The sequence below is a fragment of the Acinonyx jubatus genome, chromosome B2 (genome assembly GCF_027475565.1).
Source record: "Acinonyx jubatus isolate Ajub_Pintada_27869175 chromosome B2, VMU_Ajub_asm_v1.0, whole genome shotgun sequence".
Lineage (NCBI taxonomy): Eukaryota > Metazoa > Chordata > Mammalia > Carnivora > Felidae > Acinonyx > Acinonyx jubatus.
Window position 1 is genome coordinate 117604072 of NC_069385.1, and position 19907 is coordinate 117623978.

Sequence of the window (19907 nt, forward strand, 5' to 3'; positions counted from 1 at the left end):
GCCGGCGAGAGCAGTTCCGGGTGCGGTGCGCGCCAGGGGCGGGCGGGGGGCGGCGTCCTGGCCATGGCCGGCCTGTCGGACCTGGAGCTGCGGCGGGAGCTACAGGCCCTGGGCTTCCAGCCAGGACCCATCACCGACACCACCCGGGACGTCTACCGCAACAAGCTGCGCCGCCTGCGGGGCGAGGCCCGGCTACGCGGCGAGGAGCGGCTGCGGGAGGAGGCCCGGCTGCGGGGCGAGGAGCGGCTGCGCGAGGAGGCCCGGCTGCGCGAAGAGGCGCCGCTGCGAGCCCGGCCCGCTGCGGCCTCCGTGCGAGCGGAGCCCTGGCACTCCCCGCCGGCCTCGGGCTCGGCCTACGCGACCTCTGGGGCCTTCGGCGATCTCGGGGCCTCCGCGGCTTCCTGGTCCGGGAGCCGCGGCTTCGCTTACCCCGCCCGCCCTGCGCCGCTCAGGCGCCGCGCCTCGGTCCGGGGCAGCTCCGAGGAGGACGAGGACGCCCGTCCGCTCGACCGGGCCGCGCCGGGCCACGGAGTCCGTCGCTGGTGGGCCACGACCCCGGCCCCGGCACGGCTGCCCTCCACCCTCCTCGGCGCCGACCCGCGCCCGGGCCTGCGAGCGACGCGGACGGGCTCAGCCGGCGCGGCGCGGGCCCGGCCCGAAGCGGGGCGGCGGCTGGAGCGTTGCCTGTCCCGGCTCCTGTTCTGGGCCAGCCTGGGGCTGCTGCTCGTCTTCCTGGGCATCCTCTGGGTGAAGATGGGCAAGCCCTCGGCGCCGCAGGAGGCGGAGGACAACAGTACGTCCCGGGCCGGCGCAGGGGAGGGCCCCGGGCGCGCGAGTGTCCACCTGCACCACCACCGTTCCTCTCAGCGCCAGGCTGCACATTCCAGGGCCTTAGATGCCTCTGGCTGTCTTCTTACCTCCAGACCTTGATTCTCCTCCCTCCAGCGGTGGGAGAAGAGGGCCGGAGTTCCTGCATCTGCAATAATTTCTGTCTTCACTCTCTCCTGTTCCTCATTTTCTGCCCTAGCCCTTCCTACCAATCTCCCTTTCAACCACGTGCTGGAAGCAATCTTCATTCGTAGTCACTCCTTCCCCAACCTCTGGTTTTCCCTCTCTAGAGAAAACCACACCCCTCTCTAACAGACAGGTCCACCCCCATTCCTTTTTAGTTCTTTCTTAACTTGGATCTCTTGCTCATTCACACATTAGTGCCCATTCCAAGGCACCCCAGGTTTCACTGCCCACAGATCGGATCTGGTTGGGTTCCCAGCTTTGCAGCACCAAAAGACTTTAAACTGATGTAAATGGAGGCGTTTATCCTTGCTTACATTATCCTCCTGGAGTGTGTTAAGAAAGGGTTCTGTGAGTCAAGGACATTGCCAGCTATGCCGCTTCTGTCCACACTTCAGTTAGTGATTAGACATGACAATTAGAGGTCTGCAGGATACAGTATGTTTCCTGAATAGTTGACGATTTGTATGTTTCTTAAAAGGAAAATTTGCCTCTTGGGTAATTCTGGGCTTTAGCCGAACAGAAAACAACATAGAAATCATTCCTTTATAAGTTTTAGGGTGTAAAGTATATAAATTTAAAGTGTAAGTATAAAGTGGCATTGTAGTTCACCAACTTTTGATATTCTTTGCAAAGGATGAATGTGATTAATACTGTTCCCAGCCTCAAGCCAAGGCCACATCTTTCCGTGCCTAACAGGAACGGCCAAAATGCAGGGAGATGCCAAATCATGTCTTAGCTATTGCAGCAGATGGGTATTTGGGTGTATGAACAAGCCTGTGGGCATGGGGATCCCAGACTCATGCACACACCCAAATAATTTCTTGGCTATAAGAGCAATTTATCCACCTACTAAAGAAAGTAAGCAGACCCGGGAGTCTGTGGGACTGTACTGATACCACAACAGTCAGACAGTATACTGTCCTACCGCTGAGATGCTTTCAGACAACAGCTCTTGGATATATACTGAGATCTACCTGGACTTCCCCTCCCATGATGTTACTGATCCCTGTTCAACACATCATTGTTTGCAGTTTCCAAAACCATCGTGTGTATTGACTTGTTTGAGGCCAATGCCCCGAGTTAAACAGGGAGGGCTTTATTGATCCCATTTTACAAATGAGGAAACAGGCTCAGCGTGGTTGAGTTGCTGGATATGCCTAATCATTTCCAGCTAGGATTTGGACCCAGCTGTTCTGGTCCTAATTCCTAATCTAGGATTGGGAAACCCTGACATGTCTGCATTTTAAAAGTGCCTCATTTAGATGACATCTTTCTGATCCCCACCCTTAGGCTGGTAATGTTTTACTTCCCCTGAATTTTGAGAGTGGTCTTTTTTTTGTCATCTTTTCCTTAACCCACACTTTTAATTTCCTGTGTTTCTTTTCTTGGTCTCAGTGAAATTATTGCCAGTGGACTGTGACAGTAAAACAGATGAGGTGAGTTTGAATTTCTTTAGCTTTTGTTATTCCTCTCCAGGATGTGAGCCTCCGTCAGGAGGTAAACTTCCCCAGAAAAAAGATCATAATAGGATCATTTTCAGGAGTGCTTCCTGTAATGCACCAGAATCACATCGTGTTCTGTGATGTTTGTGTCAGACTCAATTGTGGCAGCAAAAGGAGTACTTGAAACAGAGAGAATTGAGCTCCCAAGATCCAACCCTGGGATTGTTATGGAAGCTCTCCCATCCATCACAGCACTGGGGACTTTGATCTTCTGCCTAAGTCAATCTGGGGGGATGCGGTAGGTTGTGGTTGAAGGACCTCTCAAGCGTCCTGGCTTCCAGAGGAAGGGCTGGCGGTTTTTAAGCGTCAGGAGGCTGGGTTCTCAGGTCCACCTTTCCCTCTGGTAGTACATTTGTGGCTCTGACGATGCTGTTCGGATTTGAAACATCATGGGGGGCTGGTTTTAAACATACCTAAAGTGGAATTAGCCCCGTTAGTCTATAGATTTGTTTTATGAAGCTTTAATGTTCCCTACAAATAATATTTGGGGAATGCAAGCAGCCCTTTCTGTCTATGAGTCATGCAGGCAGCATCAGCAGGGAGCTGGGATGCTGGCACAGGTGACAGTCGGGGGAAGATAGGAGGCAGTAAATTTTCAGGTCATAAATCCTACAAGGAGGAGCCTTTTGCTGCCAGAGGGCATGACTTAGTAGTCTAATTATTAAGTGTGCAATGCCAGGCCTCCCCCGAGACCTCAGTCTCCATCTCTGGCAGCCTGGGGGCTGGGAAAGAAACAACCCATGGCCACACGTTCATTCTCTCACCCGTGTTAACGAAGGGGTGTCCCGATAATAGGTTTTATTGCTTCTTTTGGCTTCTGCGGTATCCTATTGGGGGCCGTCTCATTGCATTCATTTACTGCAGTCATCCACCAAGTATCTTTGCTTCTCAGTTGTTTTTGTGAAAACAGATTCATAAGAAGTTTAACCTGCCTTCTGTCGCGAAAACCACAGTGGGTGATTAGAGGCAGTGGCCCAGACAGAGAGGGAGTGGCCAGAACTTTGAACCCTGAAAGCAAAAACAGGAAACAAGGAACTTTTCTATAAGGCCTCTCTGGTTGCTATGGCTTGGTTCTTCTTCGTCCCACTCGAGTGAGCCCAGGCAGGCATAGTCCAGGTACCTGCAAAAGATGCGCTCAGCAAGCACACTGGATGCTTGCCACATCAGAGCATCGAAAGACAGGGTCTGGGCATCGTCTCAGGCTCCAGTGAGCTGAGGTTGCATGGGGTGCTGCTGGCCTTTGTGAAGGGTGGACACAGGAACAGCAAGTTGGCAGATGCTTCTTGGCTTTGGTGAGGCTCATACCGAAAGTCTTGTTCTTTGCGCGGCTCAGGCTCACCCAGAACCCAGATGGGCATTTGAGTTTTAGATATACGTGTTCTTTCCCTTCTCAGCCAACTACGACACTTAGCGTTTTTCTTTCTGCCTTTGTGCTGCGGAAAGCGTGTGGACAGGCTGGGAGTGGGTGTGCTGTCTCAATCAGGCCGTCTCGTTGTCTGGTGCCTTCTGTCCTCCTGTTCCCTTTAGGTGGTATCAGCCCCGCTTTGCCTAAATGTCGGTGAGTTTGGAACAGAGTTAATTGTTACTGCTTTTTTTTTTCTGGTTGTGACAGTAAGGTTTAGTATAGAAAATGTGAAAATGTGACAAAAATCACCCATGATTCTGCCACCAAGGGGTACTCTCCATTCACATCTTGGGGGGCATTTCCTTCCCATCTCGTCTGCGTACCTGTGTTTATAGAATTGGGATCTCCGTGTATATTCAGTTACATTTCTTATCGTCAACATTTGCCATCTCATTAGTCTTTAAAAGGTAGTTTGGATACCCTAATTCTGCTTACAGACCTGTGAGTTGTCTCTGAACATTTATGATCCTGTGGGTAAATCTTGGTTGTGTCATTTTGTACCTCGTAAAGGCTTTCGGGTCTTTAGGCAACACGAGGGGACGTTTCTTGGCCTCCGAGACTGTGAGAAACCAAGTCCATCCCGTTACAGGTGAGGGCAACGAGTGAGCCTGAGAAGGGAAGTGACTGTGGTCCCTTCTGCAGTTTGGAGCCAGAGCCTAGGCCCTAGGCGTCGGTCCACACCCTGCCCGGTCACAACGCAGAGGAGGTCTGAAGGGGGGGCTCCAACACCTGTTAGCTGTGGCATCTTGGTGGCCTACCTAAGGTCTCCGCCTCGGGCTCCTCGTCTGAGAAACTGGTGTGCGGTCAGGACTGTGGTGGCGCTTCAGTGCGTGCCCACGTGTAAACGACTCAGCACAGCACATGGCTTGCCGTTCGCTCTCCGGGAAGAGCAGCCTTTCTTTCAAATCTCCTAAATCTAGCGAGTCTAGCAAACTGGTGTCAGTTCTGTTACAGGTGCAGGAGATCTAGGTAGGCCTGTATTCCTAGTCCTATTTTCTCCTACACGTGACTTCTTTCCCCCTCTAGTTGCAAGGTTTCTAGAAATTTCCCATTTCCAGCCCAGAAGCCAGTCCGAGATGAAGCATTTGCTGCAGCTAATCCACAGAACAGACAATTTATAGGCAGCATGCAGACAGCGGACTTTCCCAAAACAGACGGGAGTGGCCCGAGGGGAGAAGCGACTGCCGTCGTGTGGCATTTGCTTGGCCCGCCAAGGAGGCCGGGCTCCCGCGTTTCCCCACAGCCCCATCGCCTCTGCTCCGCAGCCCCACTTAATGGCCTTTATTCCAGCGAGAACCATGGGACAGAGGCCGGGAGCCTCCAGGATGCAGACCCTTAGTTACCGTGTCTGCTTTCAGCTCTGCCTCTGCTTTTACGGTGTTCCTCTTCGGTCAGTTAACCCGATATTTATCGACCCTGTCCTGGGCCCACCGCGTTGCAGAATTTGTTTTTTTGTTTTTTGTTTTTAAAGTATGAGGTGTTTCTTGCTGCTTAGTACTTGACAGTGTAACCGAGGAGGTAAAACCAGACAGACAGAGCCCCCTTTCCCCCCACCCCTCCTTGCTGACTGCTTGTCCTGTGCCCTTTCAGTTCTGTCAGGCCAAGCAGAAGGCGGCCTTGCTGGAGGTGCTGCATGAACTGTACAACTTCCTGGCCATCCAAGCCGGTGAGTGGGTATCTTGAGGCCTGAGATTCCTCATGAGGGTGTGGGCTATTACCCCGATCAGCCAGGCTGGGGCTGGCTGGCTGGCCGGCAGGTGGCTGAGATGCTCTGTGGAGATCTTCCAGAAGATATACTCAGAAACCAAGTCTTGCCTTCCCTGCTTCCCCACTCAGACACATCTCTTTTAAGCCTACATTTCGTTCTTATATCCCCTTTAAGGGTCCCAGGGGTCCTGGCACATGCACAGGCCTTTCTGCCTTCCCTAGATGCCCACCACCTGATGTTTTGGGGGTTCATGTTGATTGGAAGGGGCCAGGCCCCAGGTCTTCTCAGAGTCTGGGTCTTCTGACCTAGAGGGCCTCCCTATATCAGATGGTCGGCCAGGCCAGGAGGAGAGGCATAGGCAGGTGGCAGGGGTGTGCCTGGGGGGGCCAGTCACACTCGGGCCCATCCAGCTTGCCAGGGCCCTGGTGTCACAGCTGGTCCTGATCTCCCCATCTGGCCTCAGGACTTCAGAGAAGTCCCGTACCCTCTCAGGAACTCCCCCATCTTACCAGGTAATCTTGGGTATTTTTTTTTTTTTTTTTTTTTTTTACAAAATGAAAATTAAGTGCTCTACTCTAGAGGAGGGTACTTCTAGCACCCCCAGAATGCCCCTAAAAAGTCATCCATCCAGAAGGTCCCCCTACTACTTTATTTAGAAAATTATTCTTTGAGGCCAGAGATACCACCTCCCCACACCTCTCAGAATCACTTGCTAAAGGTATCGGTGAATGACCAGGGCTTGAGTACCAGGCTAAATATATTTGGCACCAAAATCAGACAGAGCTATTCAGTCTTATGAGATGTTCAGGAGGCACCTCTTACCTGTGGGGCCAACCCTTGTGGAAGGTTGTTGCTAGGAAATCAAGGCCAGATGGGCCTGTAGTGGGCCCTCAGCCCTCGGGGCCAGTCTTGTGGTCCCAGCTCTGCCACCACCTCCCTCCTGAACGGTGGGAGACTGGAGGTGGTCATGGAGGCATCTGTGAGCAGCTCAGAGGAGCAGAGCAGGAGGAATGGGAGCTCACAGCATCGCAGGCCTCAGGGGCCTTTCTCCATGGCTGAGGTGCTTAGACTATAAATTTTGGCCTGTGAGAGTGTTCCAGACCTTAGTGACTCAGCTGTGGCCCAGGAACCAGCAGCATCAGGATCACCCAGGAGCTTGTTGGAAATGCAGACTCTGAGGTCCCATCCCGAACCTATGAATTAAAGTCTGCATTTTCAGAAGCCCCCCCGGGGCATAAAGTAGAGAAGCTCTCCTCTTAAACTGTGGATGCTGGTAGACATTTTTCCTCCACCCCACCCTTCATATGTGGTCCTGGCTTATGCCATCCAGGGGTTTGCTGCCTCCTGTCCTCTGACAAGCCTGGCAGCGGCGACCCTGAGGGTCTCGCCGCAGGGGAATGAGGGCTCTACTAGGCCATACTCCCCTCCCACCCCCGCCCTGCCTTGGAGGTCACCTATGGGCAGGGAATTGTGGTGGCCTTTGCAGCCCACGGGCTGCTTATGGTCTAGTAGAAGAGACAAACCACCTACCTCCCTGACCACTGGCTGATACACAGTGTGACTGGATGAGAACCGAGAGGCCGGAAGTTCCAGGAGGCACGTTGCCTTTTAGCTGGAGCAGTCGGGGAAAGTGTCACAGGGGAGGCGGTGTCTGCCGGGCGCTGAAGCCCAGCAAGGATTGGTTCTGCATATGTGCGGGGGAAGGCAAGGCCAAAGGGGAAATGACAGGGTCAGGGCTGGAAGCGTCTGGCCACGTGAGGGAAGACAAAAATGGAAGGAATGGAGTTTGGAAAGGTCGGCCGGGCTCTACCATGGGTGGCCGTAGAGGCCAGGCCCTCGGGGCTTCATCCTGCAGGCACTGAGCACCGGGGAGGCTTCTGAGCAGGGGAGTGATGTGCTGAGAACCAGCAGCCAGGAATGCAAATGTGACAGCAGCTTGAGTGTAGTAGTGTCACGTAAGCAGAATCGTTTTAAAGTTTGGTTGCTCAAACGTGGAAGAGAAAGGGGAGAGGAGGCAACCAATCAGGAGGCCGTGGCGGTGGTCCAGGCGGGGTGATCTGGGGTGGGGCAGACCATGGCAGCCACCTTGGTCTCAGGGGTCCCATAAGGTCAAGATCAACTTGGCATAGGAGGGATAAGCTTTAGTTCGTTCTCAAGCTTTTTAATGTTCATTCCCAGCCACTCAGTCCCCAGCACACAGACGCACAGACTAGCCATCCGTAGCCCCTAAGCTGTGCCAGGTTAAGAGCAGTCAGGCTGTGCGTGGGTTCAGGTTCTTGTACCTGCCGACCCTGTGCTGTCCCTGCTCTCAAGGAGTCTAGTGACCCATGGGAAACAGCACGTTGTGGGTGGACCATAGCAGGCTATTGAGAACCAACGGCTGTGGTGGGCCCCCAAGTCCAGAGCAATTTGGTCCAACAAGATTCTCCCACGGGCTGGGGATTTTTCAGAGGACGTGGCCCCGGGCAGGCCTAAGGGGAGGCTCCCAGCTCCATCCTGGGTGGGAGCTGTTCACCCAGGGTGCTTGGAAGGGAGTGGCCCCTTGGAGCACCATGCCGAGGCCCCACTACCCAGCTCAGAGATGCCCTCTTTCTCTTTGGGCCATTTTGGACACCCCTCCCCAGAACCCCTTGAAACGGTGGGCCTGGAGTTCAGGTCACCTGCCTATGTCACGGTCAGAATCCCTGCAGTGCCTCCGGCCTCCCTGCCTTTCTTTTTTCCCAGGTTGTGTTTATTTATAGTGCCATTCTGGTACCTTCCAAAGCTATCTGTCTGATCCTTTTAGGGATCAATTGCAAACAGACCTTAGGATTGGGCAGCTTTTTAGTCATTTAATGCAAATCACCGCACTGCTTTGCAGGTCAGGTTTTAATGATCTGGAATCGATCCAAGCTAAGTGGCTTTTGATCTTGCTGCAGAGTGAAGATGCCCCACAGAAGCCAGAGCCACGGGGCCACATGCTCCCTATCAGAGCTGATGGCTTGATTCTTGCTGCATTTTTTTTAGTCCGTTTCAGAGTCATTTTTTTTCCCCCACCTCTTCTTTGTGTTTGAATGTGTGTTTTTTTCCTCCTAGGTAATTTTGAATGTGGAAATCCAGAGAAGCTGAAAAGCAAATGCATTCCTGTAATGGAGGCCCAGGAATACCTAGCAGTAAGTAAGGCTGCAGCGCTTACCCATTCCCGAGAGGTGCTGGCGCTTTTGTAGTGATCTTTCAAGCCCTGCTTTTTTTTTTTTTTTTCCCCTTTTTGTTTTGTGTTTGCTTTTTGGCTTTTTTGTTTTCCTCTTTTTTTTTTTTTTTTTTTTTTTTAACTTAGTTGAGTGCTAGGCTGCTGCAAGTTTAGGCAGCAGTAGGAGTGACTGGTCCAAGGTGAGCTATGAGCCAGAGCCCAGCCTGCTGGCATGTGGGTGGGGGGCTGGCTCCTGAGCCGCCAGTGCGGCCACTGCAGGCCACCTCTTCTTTAAGTGGCCCTGTTACTCGCTCCCCCTTGCTCTCCTTCCCAGCAGCTTTGTGGATCTACATTTCACCTGTCCGTTCTCTCCTTTTCGTTCGCTGTGCAGATTGCTCAGGGTCTGCTTGACTGTGTGCCTGGCCCCAGTTTGATAGAATGGCGGAACTTTGGAGCTGACAGAAACCTTAGGGGTCTCCTAGGTCATTGCCACTTCCCAGACAAGGAAACTGAGACTCAGAGAGGGACAGGGACTTGCCCAAGGCCACACATCTGGGACTGGCCACTGGGCTCCCATCCCCACACTGTTTTTCATTTTCCCCAAGATGAGCTGCCAGCTCTCTGGCCTGACACTTTGGTCCTCGAGGAAATGATAATTCCTTTGGCTACCTCAGACCTGCGTCGTTTCCTCGTGTGTGCTTCCACATCAACTCCTCCGGGCAGAGCTCCTTCTTGACTCCCAGCAGCCCAGATTTCCTGCCTGCCACTTTGCTGTGCATGTAGTGGAACAGGGCTTTGGGGCCCACGGAGGGCACGGGAGAGGGCTTCCTTAATCCAGCAGGAGAATAATGTTCCCGCTGCTCGGCCCAGACGCAGAACTCATCTCCCGCCCCCTCCCACAGAACGTGACCAGCAGCTCCTCTGCCAAGTTTGAAGCTGCGCTGACCTGGATACTGAGCAGTAACAAGGACGTGGGCATCTGGTGAGTGCGGGCGAGACATCACAGGGTGGCGGCCCCGCCACAAGCACCCGTGGCTGTGGTCCTCACCCATCAGCTGACTGCCGTGTGCTCACAGAGGTGTCTCGGGTCTGAAGTTAGAGGCAGGTCTCCCAGCTGAGTCCTTGTGGGCTAAGCCTGAAGCCAGGCAATGGAAGGAAGAAGCGTTTGGGGTGCAGATAAGACACAAAATCCGGGTGGCGGGACATTAGCCTAGTGTTCCAGCTAAACCTGTTTCAGGTGACTCGCTTTGAATTCACTGGTCCCACGTGGGTTGCTGGAGAAGGCATTTTTCTGCACTTCCTCTCCCCGGGTGCTAGTTTTCATTCCTAGACAAATGTTTCTGTATGTCGGTTTCACTCTGTGTGGAAATGGCTAAAGGAAATACTGGATTTTATTCTGACTGGGCAGTTCCACCTCAGTTCTGTCTCTGGGGAGCACTGTTCGCAGAGATGGTGAGCCCTCTCGCCCTCCTGAAAAGCCCCATCTGGCTGCTCAGCTGGCGGGGGCAGGGCACACCAGTGATGCCCCCCCTCCCCCACCAGAGTTCATCATCCTGGCACTGCCTCTCGTTTCTCAGGGTTTGTCGGGGTCTCTGCTCAGGCCATAGCTCCTGATATTCAGACACCCTCCAGGGTTTTGTTCCCTTCCTCTCTAATCCACCCAGACTACTAATTCCATCAGCAGTGCCTCTACCAGAAGCCCCTCGGGCAGCTCAACCCAAAGCTTGATAACTGGATGCGTGGCACGATTAAAATTCGTTGGCTTAAAAAAGAATAAAGCTTCCCTGAGTGGCTGAGTGATTTTCCTGTGTGTTAGGAAAGGCGAAGGAGAATATGGATTTTATCCTCCACGGCACTCACCGAAGCTGCTAGCACAGAAGAATGATGACGCTCGCCCTTCCACTCTGGGGAAGGTAGTCAGGAGGGGGGCCGGGCCCAGCTCACACGACCAGTGTTCAAAGTGGGTCGTTAGAAGTCGGGACGCTACAGATACTGGGCATTGCGCTGTGCGGTCCAGAGCACGAGACTGTCACCCAGCTGGAAGAACGTGTAGGTGTGGGCATCCATCCCCGTGTGTCCTGACACCTCCTCTCAGTGGCCAGGGTGGAGGCGCTGGGGCTGGGGCCTGGCCTCGGGGAGCCCGGTGGTCGTCATTCCCTGAGCCTCACGGCACCCCGATCTTTACCCTTAAACAGCTTATATGCCTCTTTGTCACCATCACTGAGGAAAAGCACACCCTCCCAGACTCTTTCAGTTCCTGCCATGCAGTGCAAAGCCAGCAATTCAGTAAACATTTCCATTTCTCTATGCTGGGAGGTGGGAATCCAATTTACAGTTTAATCTTCCACACGCTGAGAGGGGCTGTCAAAAGACCCGACAGAGGGGGACGTCACTTTAGCGGTAGGGGTTCAAGCCTGCTGCCGTCTTTAAAGCTTTATTCTTCCTAAGTAGCCAACGTGGGAAATTTCGGGAAAGCATGCAACCAGGATACTGAGTCTATTTCATAAGCAAGTAGAGGCCTCAAAGCCCATCCTTGAGTGGGGCCGATCCCACGGCTCCTGGGAGCTTTTGAATGTGTCTGCAGCCCTGTGTCCTGTTTCAGGTTGAAAGGGGAAGACCCATCAGAATTGGTGACGACCGTGGACAAGGTGGTATGCCTGGAATCCGCCCGCCCGCGCATGGGTGTCGGCTGCCGCCTGAGCCGCGCCCTGTTCACTGCTATCACCAACTTGCTCATCTTCTTCTGGTGTAAGTCCTTGGCTGCCCTTCTCCCCCCCCCCCCGCCTGTGCCGCGGGGACTGCTCCCAGAGCACCTCCCAGGAGCCCAGCTCAGTGACACTCCTAGGCATGAATGATGAGTTCTGGAAGCCCAGGCCCAGAGAGTTCATTTCTGTCTAGTGAACCTGAGGTCTGTCTAATAAAACAGAGGAGATGAACAAGTCAGCCTCTGCCCTGGTTCATCTTACCTTTAGAGACTGGTGGCGGGAGCGTGAGGATAACTAAAAACATCCTTGCTCAGGGTCGGGGACCGTCAGTGTCCCTGAGAGGGAGATGGGTACTGGCTGGAGCCCAGCATCATCGCCCTGGGGGCCCCAGAGTGCAGGCCTCTCTGAGGAGGAGGCGCACCAGGAGCTTGGCCTAGTTTTACTCCCTCTCCTTGGGAGCTCTAGGTACCTGATGAAAGCAGGAAGGACCCGGGGCGCTGAGCTGAAAAGCAGAGCACGAGTCTTGTCTCCCGACATCAGGGGCCACCTTTGAGCAGAGACCTTGGGGTGTCTCTGAAGGCAAAAGGCCGAGTCCTAGAAACTGCCGGCTCTGCAGACATGGCAGAGTTACAAATCACAGGCCATCTGGGCGTGCACACAGCTCCCTCACCCACGCCATCAGACACAGACATCATTATCGGCAGCAGCATCCCGGAATACAAAGGGCCCCGCATGTATATATGTATGAAACGCCGTGTTCTGGTTCACAAGGGAGGAGATGAAAGTCCCGGAATGCGGTTGGGAGGAGCTGCAATCTGGACGGCTGGGGATGCCTCTGTGGTGACAGCCGGCAGGAGGAAGATGATCACTTAATGGCCTGCCTTCCCTTTGCATTTCCACCTCCTTTGTCCCCTCCCGCATGCTAGCCGGGGCCTGACACATAGTAGGTGCTCACAACACTTGTGCGGCTCACCCATAGCCTCCAGCGCAGCCACCGACCCAGACTGACACGCAGTGTGCCTCTGAGTGGCCGCAGGTGACGTGAGGATTAACCGGGCCTTTGTTCCCTCACAGGCTTGGCCTTTCTGTGGGGCCTCCTGATCCTCCTGAAGTATCGGTGGCGGAAGTTGGAAGAAGAGGAGCAAGCCATGTATGAGATGGTGAAGAAGATTATAGGTGTGTGGCCCCTGGGGCGAGGACTGCGGGCACCCGCCGGAAGGTCCTTGTCCTAAACCGTGCCCCCTGCCCTACCCTGCAGACGTGGTCCAGGACCATTACGTGGACTGGGAGCAGGACATGGAGCGCTACCCGTACGTGGGCATCCTGCACGTGCGCGACACCCTGATCCCTCCGCAGAGCCGGTGAGTCCTGGTCCGGCCCTGCCGAGTGCCACGGAAGGAGCCCCGAGCATCAGTTATGGGGCGGGGGGAGGGGGAGCTCAGCCCCGAGGATCCCAGGGGAGGGGGCCACCACGCACGCCTCCTGCCACTACTCCGGCGCTCGGCTCTTCGTGGCAGAACGCAGACCAGAGGTTTAGAAACATGGTCCCACTCCTTGTTAGCGTTGGGTGGCTCAAGCCGGGAAGGATCTGATAGGTTTCCATTAGTGGAAGTCCAGAGTCATGTGCGCTCCAGACACAGAATAGTCGGGTCCCTGGTCCCTTTTTTCTGTGATCCTTGGGGTCCTGGCTTCTGTGGATGTCGTGGGCTGGCGGGAGTTCCTCGCGGTCACAGGATGGTGGCCAGCAGCAGCTGGACCAGCATCTGCCTTGTCACAGCCAGCAGGGGAGAGAGGGGCCTCCCGTTGCTCTCACAAGCAGGAGAAAACATTCCCAGAAGCTGCCAGTGACACACTCACTGAGGCCCTGCTGGCCAGACTCGGTTACTTGTCTGTTCTTTAGAATTTTTGAGAGAGAGACAAAGTGTGATTGGAGGAGGGGCAGAGAGAGGGAGACACAGAATCCAAAGCAGGCTGCAGGTTCTGAGCTGTCAGCACAGAGCCCAACGCGGGGCTTAAACCCACAAACTGTGAGATGGTGACCTGAGCCGAAGCTGGACACTTAACCGACTGAGCCACCCACGTGCCCCATATTCTTGAATCAGTCACTAGTAAGGAGGAGATTGTTTTTCAAACATTTTTAACCACAGCCCATGACATGTTATCTAAAATACGGTCCACTTCCCACACACGCATGCGCACGCACACAAGTGTACCTGCAGTTGAAAGCAGAACTTCACGGCCGTGGATGGGGTCCGTTCCCAGGGGGCACGGCTGCATGGGAAGGGGTAACAGGCCGTTGTCCCGCATGACACCAGGGGACCTTTCACATGGGCTGCAGATGCCGGATGTGGGCATCTGCAAAACCGCATGTGGGGTAGCTTTGGAGGACGGGGTCCCAGGGGGCAGCCATCAGGGCCCGCCGAGGTGTCGGCCCAGATTGTGGGGCCCCCCTCAGTAGCTCGCCGCGGTCTCCAGCCGGATGCCATCTCTCCAGAGGGGGACGAACACTCACTGCAAGCCGGCGCTGCTCTGTGCCCTCCACGGGCAAAGCCCACACTCACTGGCTCCTCACTGTGGCCCTGCAAGGTGAGAACAGTGAGTACCCCATCTAACAGATGAGGAAACTGAGGCACAGGGAGGTTAAGGAGCTTGCTCGAGGCCCAGCGCTGGTGGCACGTCTGTGCAACCCAAGAGGAACTGGAAGAGCAAAACATTTAAGGTTTTACTTGTAAATGCTTAGTAACTTTCATCCTTCTTTAGGGACGTGCAGGCAGGAAGCTTAGGGAGAGCAGACTGACCACGGCAGCGTTGGCTCGTGCTTGTTGTTTGGTCCTCAGCAGGAGGCAGCTACGTCGCCCTCCGGCTCCCAAGAGGAGGCCGCTTGGTGTTTTCAGACTCCCACCAAATTCCTGGCCCCACCAGGAGTCGCCACGTGACCATGAGTCACGGCCACTCCGAGCCAGTTTCCTCATCCAAAACAAAGACACCACTGCCGCGCAGAGGGCTGCGCTGAAGCCCTTGTTTACTCAACAAATGTTTATTGAGCACCAACCGCAGGCCACATGCTACTGGGTCCCGGGGAGACGGTGGGGAGAAGAAACCCAAATCCGCGCCCCAGCGGAACACTGGCTCTAGGGAGGAAGAGAGGTGACGAGATGCATAAGGAAAATGTGTGCTATTAGGCAGTAGTGACAAGTCCTCAGGAAAGGGGGACGGGGTGTCAGGAGGTGGCCTCACAGCTCATTAAGTCTGTGCCTAGCACGTGAGCACTCACCCAAGAGTGGCCCTTGTTGCTTGGGCTTCAGTTCCATGCGACCCACATGCTCACTGAAGTAAGAGCAAGAGTGCCGTCGCGGCTTGTCTCCGGCCGGGCCACCCGGCCTCAGCTCCCATGCCACAGCAGGGACCACAGGCGGGACTGAGCCCGGTCAGTAAACCCCGGGAGACTCATGCCATGTTGGCTCCCAGCCTCTCGATTTATCTCCCAGGCCCCCGGTCGGTGCACCTGAGCGCTCATGTCGTGAGGACCTGTCCGCTGCTGTCGGCCCTGCGTGGGCACCGTCGGGCGTGCCCCGCAGAGGAGGGTCTGCCCGTGAGACTGAGGGAGAGCCGTGGGGCCTGGCTGGCGCAGGCCTGCTCGCTGCCTGGGAGGGGGGGCTGGGGCTAGAGCAGCCCAGTGGGCCTGCCCCACGGGACCTGACCTCTGGAGGAGAAAGCCCTGACACCCCAACTCTGACTCCTGACCCACGGGCCACCTTGGGCGCTTCCCTCCTTTGTCCTCCCCCAGGTGGAACCTTCCCGCTCCCACATGTACACACCCATGTTCACTCTCCACACGAGGGGTCACAGGGAGGTGGTCTGCGGTGCTGACGAAAGACGGCAACTCATCAAAGAGAGGACGTCAAAGCAGTCCTCCCTGACTGCCTTGGAATCTTCCTGTCTAGTCTGGAGGGGGAAGAGACCACAGGGGGCTGTCCAAGGGGATGCAAGGCCCCAGGGACCCAGCAGAGCAGAAGGGGCCCTGGCCGGTAGCTCTGGTTCCAAGAGCAGCTCCAGCTTCTTCGCCTCCCCGGTTGGATGCTTAGCTCATTCGCGTGCTCCAAAGTACTGTGGAGTTTGGACTCGACAGCCCAGTGGCCACTCTTTAATTAGCCCACATGGGGCATTAGAATGCAGCCGGCACCGGTGGTGGGGCCGCCTGGCCCGGGCTGCTGCGGTAACAGGTCCCAGCAAGCGCTGGCTGAGGCCAGCACAACCCCTTCCCTCTTGGACACCTGGGGGTGCCCTGGCCCCCTCTGGCCCCCTTCAGCTCCCTTTAACTGAATGCTTTTGGAGCAGAGAAGGTTGAGGAATTATTTCTCTGTGGCTCAAGAAATTCCTCTCCTCTGCAGAAGCTCTGTTAGTACCTGATGCCTTTTCCTCCCGCAGATAAATTCTGCGCGAGATCCTGGAGTCAGGGCCCAAGTTTGTACAGAGGGTGCGTCCGGACCAGCTCGCTTCTCTGGGCAGTACCCAGTGGAGCTGCCGGGGCGCAGCTTGCCTGCTGAGCCTGGTCCTTGTCGTTGCAGGAGGCGCATGAAGCGGGTCTGGGACCGGGCTGTGGAGTTCCTGGCGTCCAACGAATCCCGGATCCAGACAGAGTCCCACCGTGTGGCTGGAGAGGATATGCTGGTGTGGAGATGGACTAAGCCCTCTTCCTTCTCCGACTCAGAGCGATAAATCCCGGGCGGGGGCCTGTTCCCAGTCGGCCTGTCCCAGGCCAGTCCCCTCCGGGGGCGCGAGAAGGCCACCAGACCTGCCAGTGCTGAATTCACACTTGCCTTGACTTTCACCTTCCTCCAGACTCTGGTTCCAAAGGTCTCTGTAAGACTCTTCAGAGATTAGCTTGTAGGGAAGCGTGGGCTTCCTTGAAGGGCACAGGGGAAAAGCCAGAGGCCTTGTCCTCTGCATTGGTCCAATCCTGTGCCCCGATTGCCGGCAGGAGAGGGGAGAAGGGTTTGTTTTTGATGAACAAAAAAGATGAAAGAGCAGCAGCTGTGAGACCCTGCAGAGCTAGTGTGCAGTTAGGTGAGCTGGAGCTCGTCCACCGCTGGCGAGCACTCAGCAGGGTGGGCATCGTGCCCGTGGGCGGTGGGTCGGGATGGCAGGCTGGGGCGGCAGGGGTCGGGGAGCAGATTGGTCCATGTGCCTTCAGAGGGTGTTACCTGGGAGCTCAAGGGTGAGGGGAGAAAGCCTGTCCTCTAGCTGGGTTGGGCCTCTTTTATCCTGAAGGGGGAAGGTGCTAGCAATTAGAACGAGTACTGTAGAAGGACTATCTAGAAATGCCAGGCCCTGGCACGCAGGACCCTTGGGTCGGGAGTGAGCTGCTGGCGTGGCCGCCTGAGAGCAACCGGGCGCAGACACGGGCCGAAAGCGGCGAGGCGGGTAGGGCTGCCCAGAGGCGGCCTCTTTAGTGGTGCTGCTCACAGAGTCGCAGTTCTAGACCAGACCTGCAGCCAGGGCACTGCATCGGGCCGAGAACGCAGATTGCAGGACCCGGGGAGGGTCTCGCCTCCGGCGTGCGACGGTCACCTTGTCCCGTGGCGGCCACAGCGTCCCCACGCCGGGGCTGCTTAAGCAGAACTTCCGGCACCGACTAGGTTCGCAAGGGCGGCTCGGCTGCCCCCTGCTGGCCTCCCCGGGAGCGTGCCGGCGCCGCCGCAGACCTCCGCGGCCCCCCGCCAGCCCATCAGCCCGCGTCGCGGGAGCCTGTCTCCGCAAACACCCCGGCGGGGGGCCTTATTAAGTGCGAGGAGCCTCTCCAGCAGAGCCTCGTCCCCATATGTTCTCATCTGCGGCCGCGGGAGAGGGGCAAGCAGAGGAGCCGAAACAGCTGCCTCCAGAAGGCACCGACCACCCCCTTTCGGTCTTCCTGGTATTTTTTGTTTCCTTAATAAAGCTCCGGTCTCCCTCATTTGAGCAATACTCTCTCATTTCCTCTGATGTCTGGATGATCGGCGGGGCTGGACTCTGAGCGCCAGCCCCGTGGCAAAGAAATGGTCTCTTAATCAAGGCTGCAGCCAGAAGAATAATGCTGCAACAGGCTTCAATATCAGGGTTGAAACTGTTGGATAAATAAACTATTTATTAAAAATGGATGTGTTTCTCGTGCATGGTTCTTCCCCTTCCCCCCCGCCCAAGCAAGTTATAAGGAATGGTAAGTGGTGGGGTTACGAAGCACTGGCTCCCGAGAGGTCAGCTGGAAGAGGAGGCTGGGGTGGGCCGCGCAGGGGCCCTGAGCCTTCTCGGGACAGCTGGCCTTCCTCCCTCCGGGCCCCGGCCTTTTCGTGACCGGGTTCTCCAGCAAACTACACAACCTCTCAGAGCCTTAGTTTCCCCATTTACAACAGGGCATGACTACCACACCCTGCAGGATGAAGTCAAAAGGCACCCACCTGGTCCCAGTGAGTGGGTGGCAAGGGCTGGAGATCTGGTAGACCCTCTTTCCTGGGCCCCATTTCTGCCTCCCCGCAGGGCCCCAGAGGCCCCCCAGGGGGAGAAAGGAAGAGCAGAGTGAGGTCGGGTGGGGCTCCTTGGCAGCCGACGGTGTCCTTAAAGGAGGCGGGAGATTGATGTTGGCAACACTCTAGTCTGGAGACTGCAGAGGCCCAAGTGCTGTCTGGGAGGGAGCAGGGCCCGCAGGACTCTGCAGGGCAGGGGCTCACTGTGCTGCCGGCCCTACGGCTCTCCACCAGGGCAGCCCCTACCCTGAGGGCACACCAGAGCTGCGGGCATTGGAGCTGGCACCAAGATCCAGCCCTTCCTCCTCAGCCAGCCCTGCTGCGCCCCCGCGCGGTCCCACCTGCAGGTGGTGGCTGGCCGGTGAGCACCGTCCCGCTCTCCTCCCATCTGCTGGGAATTTGCTGGATAAATTGATAGTCAAAGGACCCAGACAGAAATGAGCCCACCTTTCCCTTTTCTGTTTTTCAGTGAAACATTCTCCCTCTGCTGTGTTTTGTCTTAAGCTGTGAAGGGAGCTAATGCAGGGCTCTATTTCTGTGAGACTGTTTGGAGAGCGGGAGCAAGATCAAAATAAGCCAAATAACAAAAGGCCCCCGCCAGCCGGCCCCTGCCTTTATGGAGCACGGAGCGCCCGAGCGGCACAAAGGCCCGGAGATGCGTCCTCTGCCGCACAGCCTCAGATCCGGCCCTGCAGCCCTCCTCCGCTTTGAAGGGCCACGTCCTTCTTTCAAGCAGCTCTCACTGCACAAGGGACAGGGCAGGGTGGTGGGATTTGCCTGAGGAGGGGGTCTGAGGGCATCTTTTTTGGGTGGGAGCCATTACAGAGAAGTTTCCGTTGCTCTGCCCACTCCCTTCAAGGCTCCCTGGGCCGCGGACCTGTCTTTCTTCGGTGACAAATAGCCCTCTTGGGCTTGGGTGGCGCCAATAAAGAAGCTTGGGGAGTACAAGAGGGAGAGGCTGTACCCCACAAATCTCGGCCGTGGACGTCCACCCAGGAGCTCCAGGCCATCTTCCAGAGCCTCTGCTCAGGAGAAAGGTAAACACGGCCATTTGTCACTGACTTATCATAAGAACTGCGGTAGCAGCTGTTCCCCTTAATTAATACACCATTGACTTTGAGCCTCACACACACACACACAAAATCCCTTTGTTGAGGCAGGTGTGCGGACTTCAAATCCATTATCCTGTCGGCCTCCACCAAAGGGAAGGGGCCGGGCAGTGGTTAGGCAGCAACTGGACACAACTCTTCCAGCAGCCCTCCTCAGGCAGCCAGGCCAGCTTCTCCACCCCTGTCCCCAGAGAAAGCTCTGGACACAAGGAGAGAATCTGGACAGAGGGGCCCATGGTGCACCAGGGAAAAGAGAGGCAGAGGGGATGAGTGGGAGCAGGGGGGTGGGGGAACGTGCCACCAATGAGCAGTGGGGTGGAGGCAGGCACTCAGCATCTTCAGGACCGGCTCTGTCCTTTGCTGGGACCTTGCACTCATCAGTCACTTTGTCCCTGTAGCGGGGGAAGTTATTAGGAAAAGGTAAAATCAGCCAATACATGACAGCATTATGACAAGCTCATAGGGAGCTTTAGCCCGCTGAATGACCACAACACCCCCACGCTGTGGTTATCCCCTTTATATGGGATGGGGGAAACTGAGGCACAGGTTGGTCAGGCAAGTAGTGGAGCTGCGGTCCGAACACCCAGACAGACCAGCTCCAGAGCCTGTGTTGCCAGCCCTGCTCTCTTCCCTTCTCCGAAGAAAGTAAGGAGGGGCCACTCAAGATTTGTCGGGCTGCCCTGGGTTCACCAGAACAGTAAAGCCGCCTCGTCCCAGGGAAGAGCCAGGACCTCACACAGGCTCTAGGAGGCTCCTGTGACCTGCCATCGTGCTTGCCCCGCCTCTGCTCAGGCC

At 56.0% G+C, this 19907-nt stretch overlaps 1 protein-coding gene across 2 annotated transcripts; it reads left to right on the top strand.

Moving 5' to 3' along the window:
• LEMD2 (LEM domain nuclear envelope protein 2) lies at positions 1-17638 on the top strand. 2 transcript variants are annotated; one of them, XM_027057970.2, is made up of 9 exons: positions 1-793; positions 2410-2450; positions 5512-5587; positions 8705-8781; positions 9701-9780; positions 11401-11546; positions 12578-12679; positions 12762-12864; positions 14264-16065. In XM_027057970.2, exons 1-9 carry the CDS (start codon positions 64-66, stop codon positions 14298-14300), a joined length of 1392 nt encoding a protein of 463 aa, XP_026913771.1. In that variant the 5' UTR covers positions 1-63; the 3' UTR covers positions 14301-16065. The 2 variants fall into 2 exon arrangements, with proteins under 2 accessions (XP_026913771.1, XP_026913770.1); XM_027057969.2 differs by lacking the exon at positions 14264-16065 and adding an exon at positions 16072-17638 and having other exon boundaries at positions 8-793.
• Positions 17639-19907: the final 2269 nt, after the last annotated feature.

Coding starts and splice junctions, on each gene's coding strand:
- LEMD2 (XM_027057969.2), top strand. CDS start 64: ATGGCCGGCCTGTCGGACCTGGAGCTGCGGCGGGAGCTACAGGCCCTG. Junction 794..2,409: donor GCAGGAGGCGGAGGACAACA/GTACGTCCCGGG, acceptor TCTTGGTCTCAG/TGAAATTATTGCCAGTGGAC. Junction 12,865..16,071: donor CTGATCCCTCCGCAGAGCCG/GTGAGTCCTGGT, acceptor TTGTCGTTGCAG/GAGGCGCATGAAGCGGGTCT.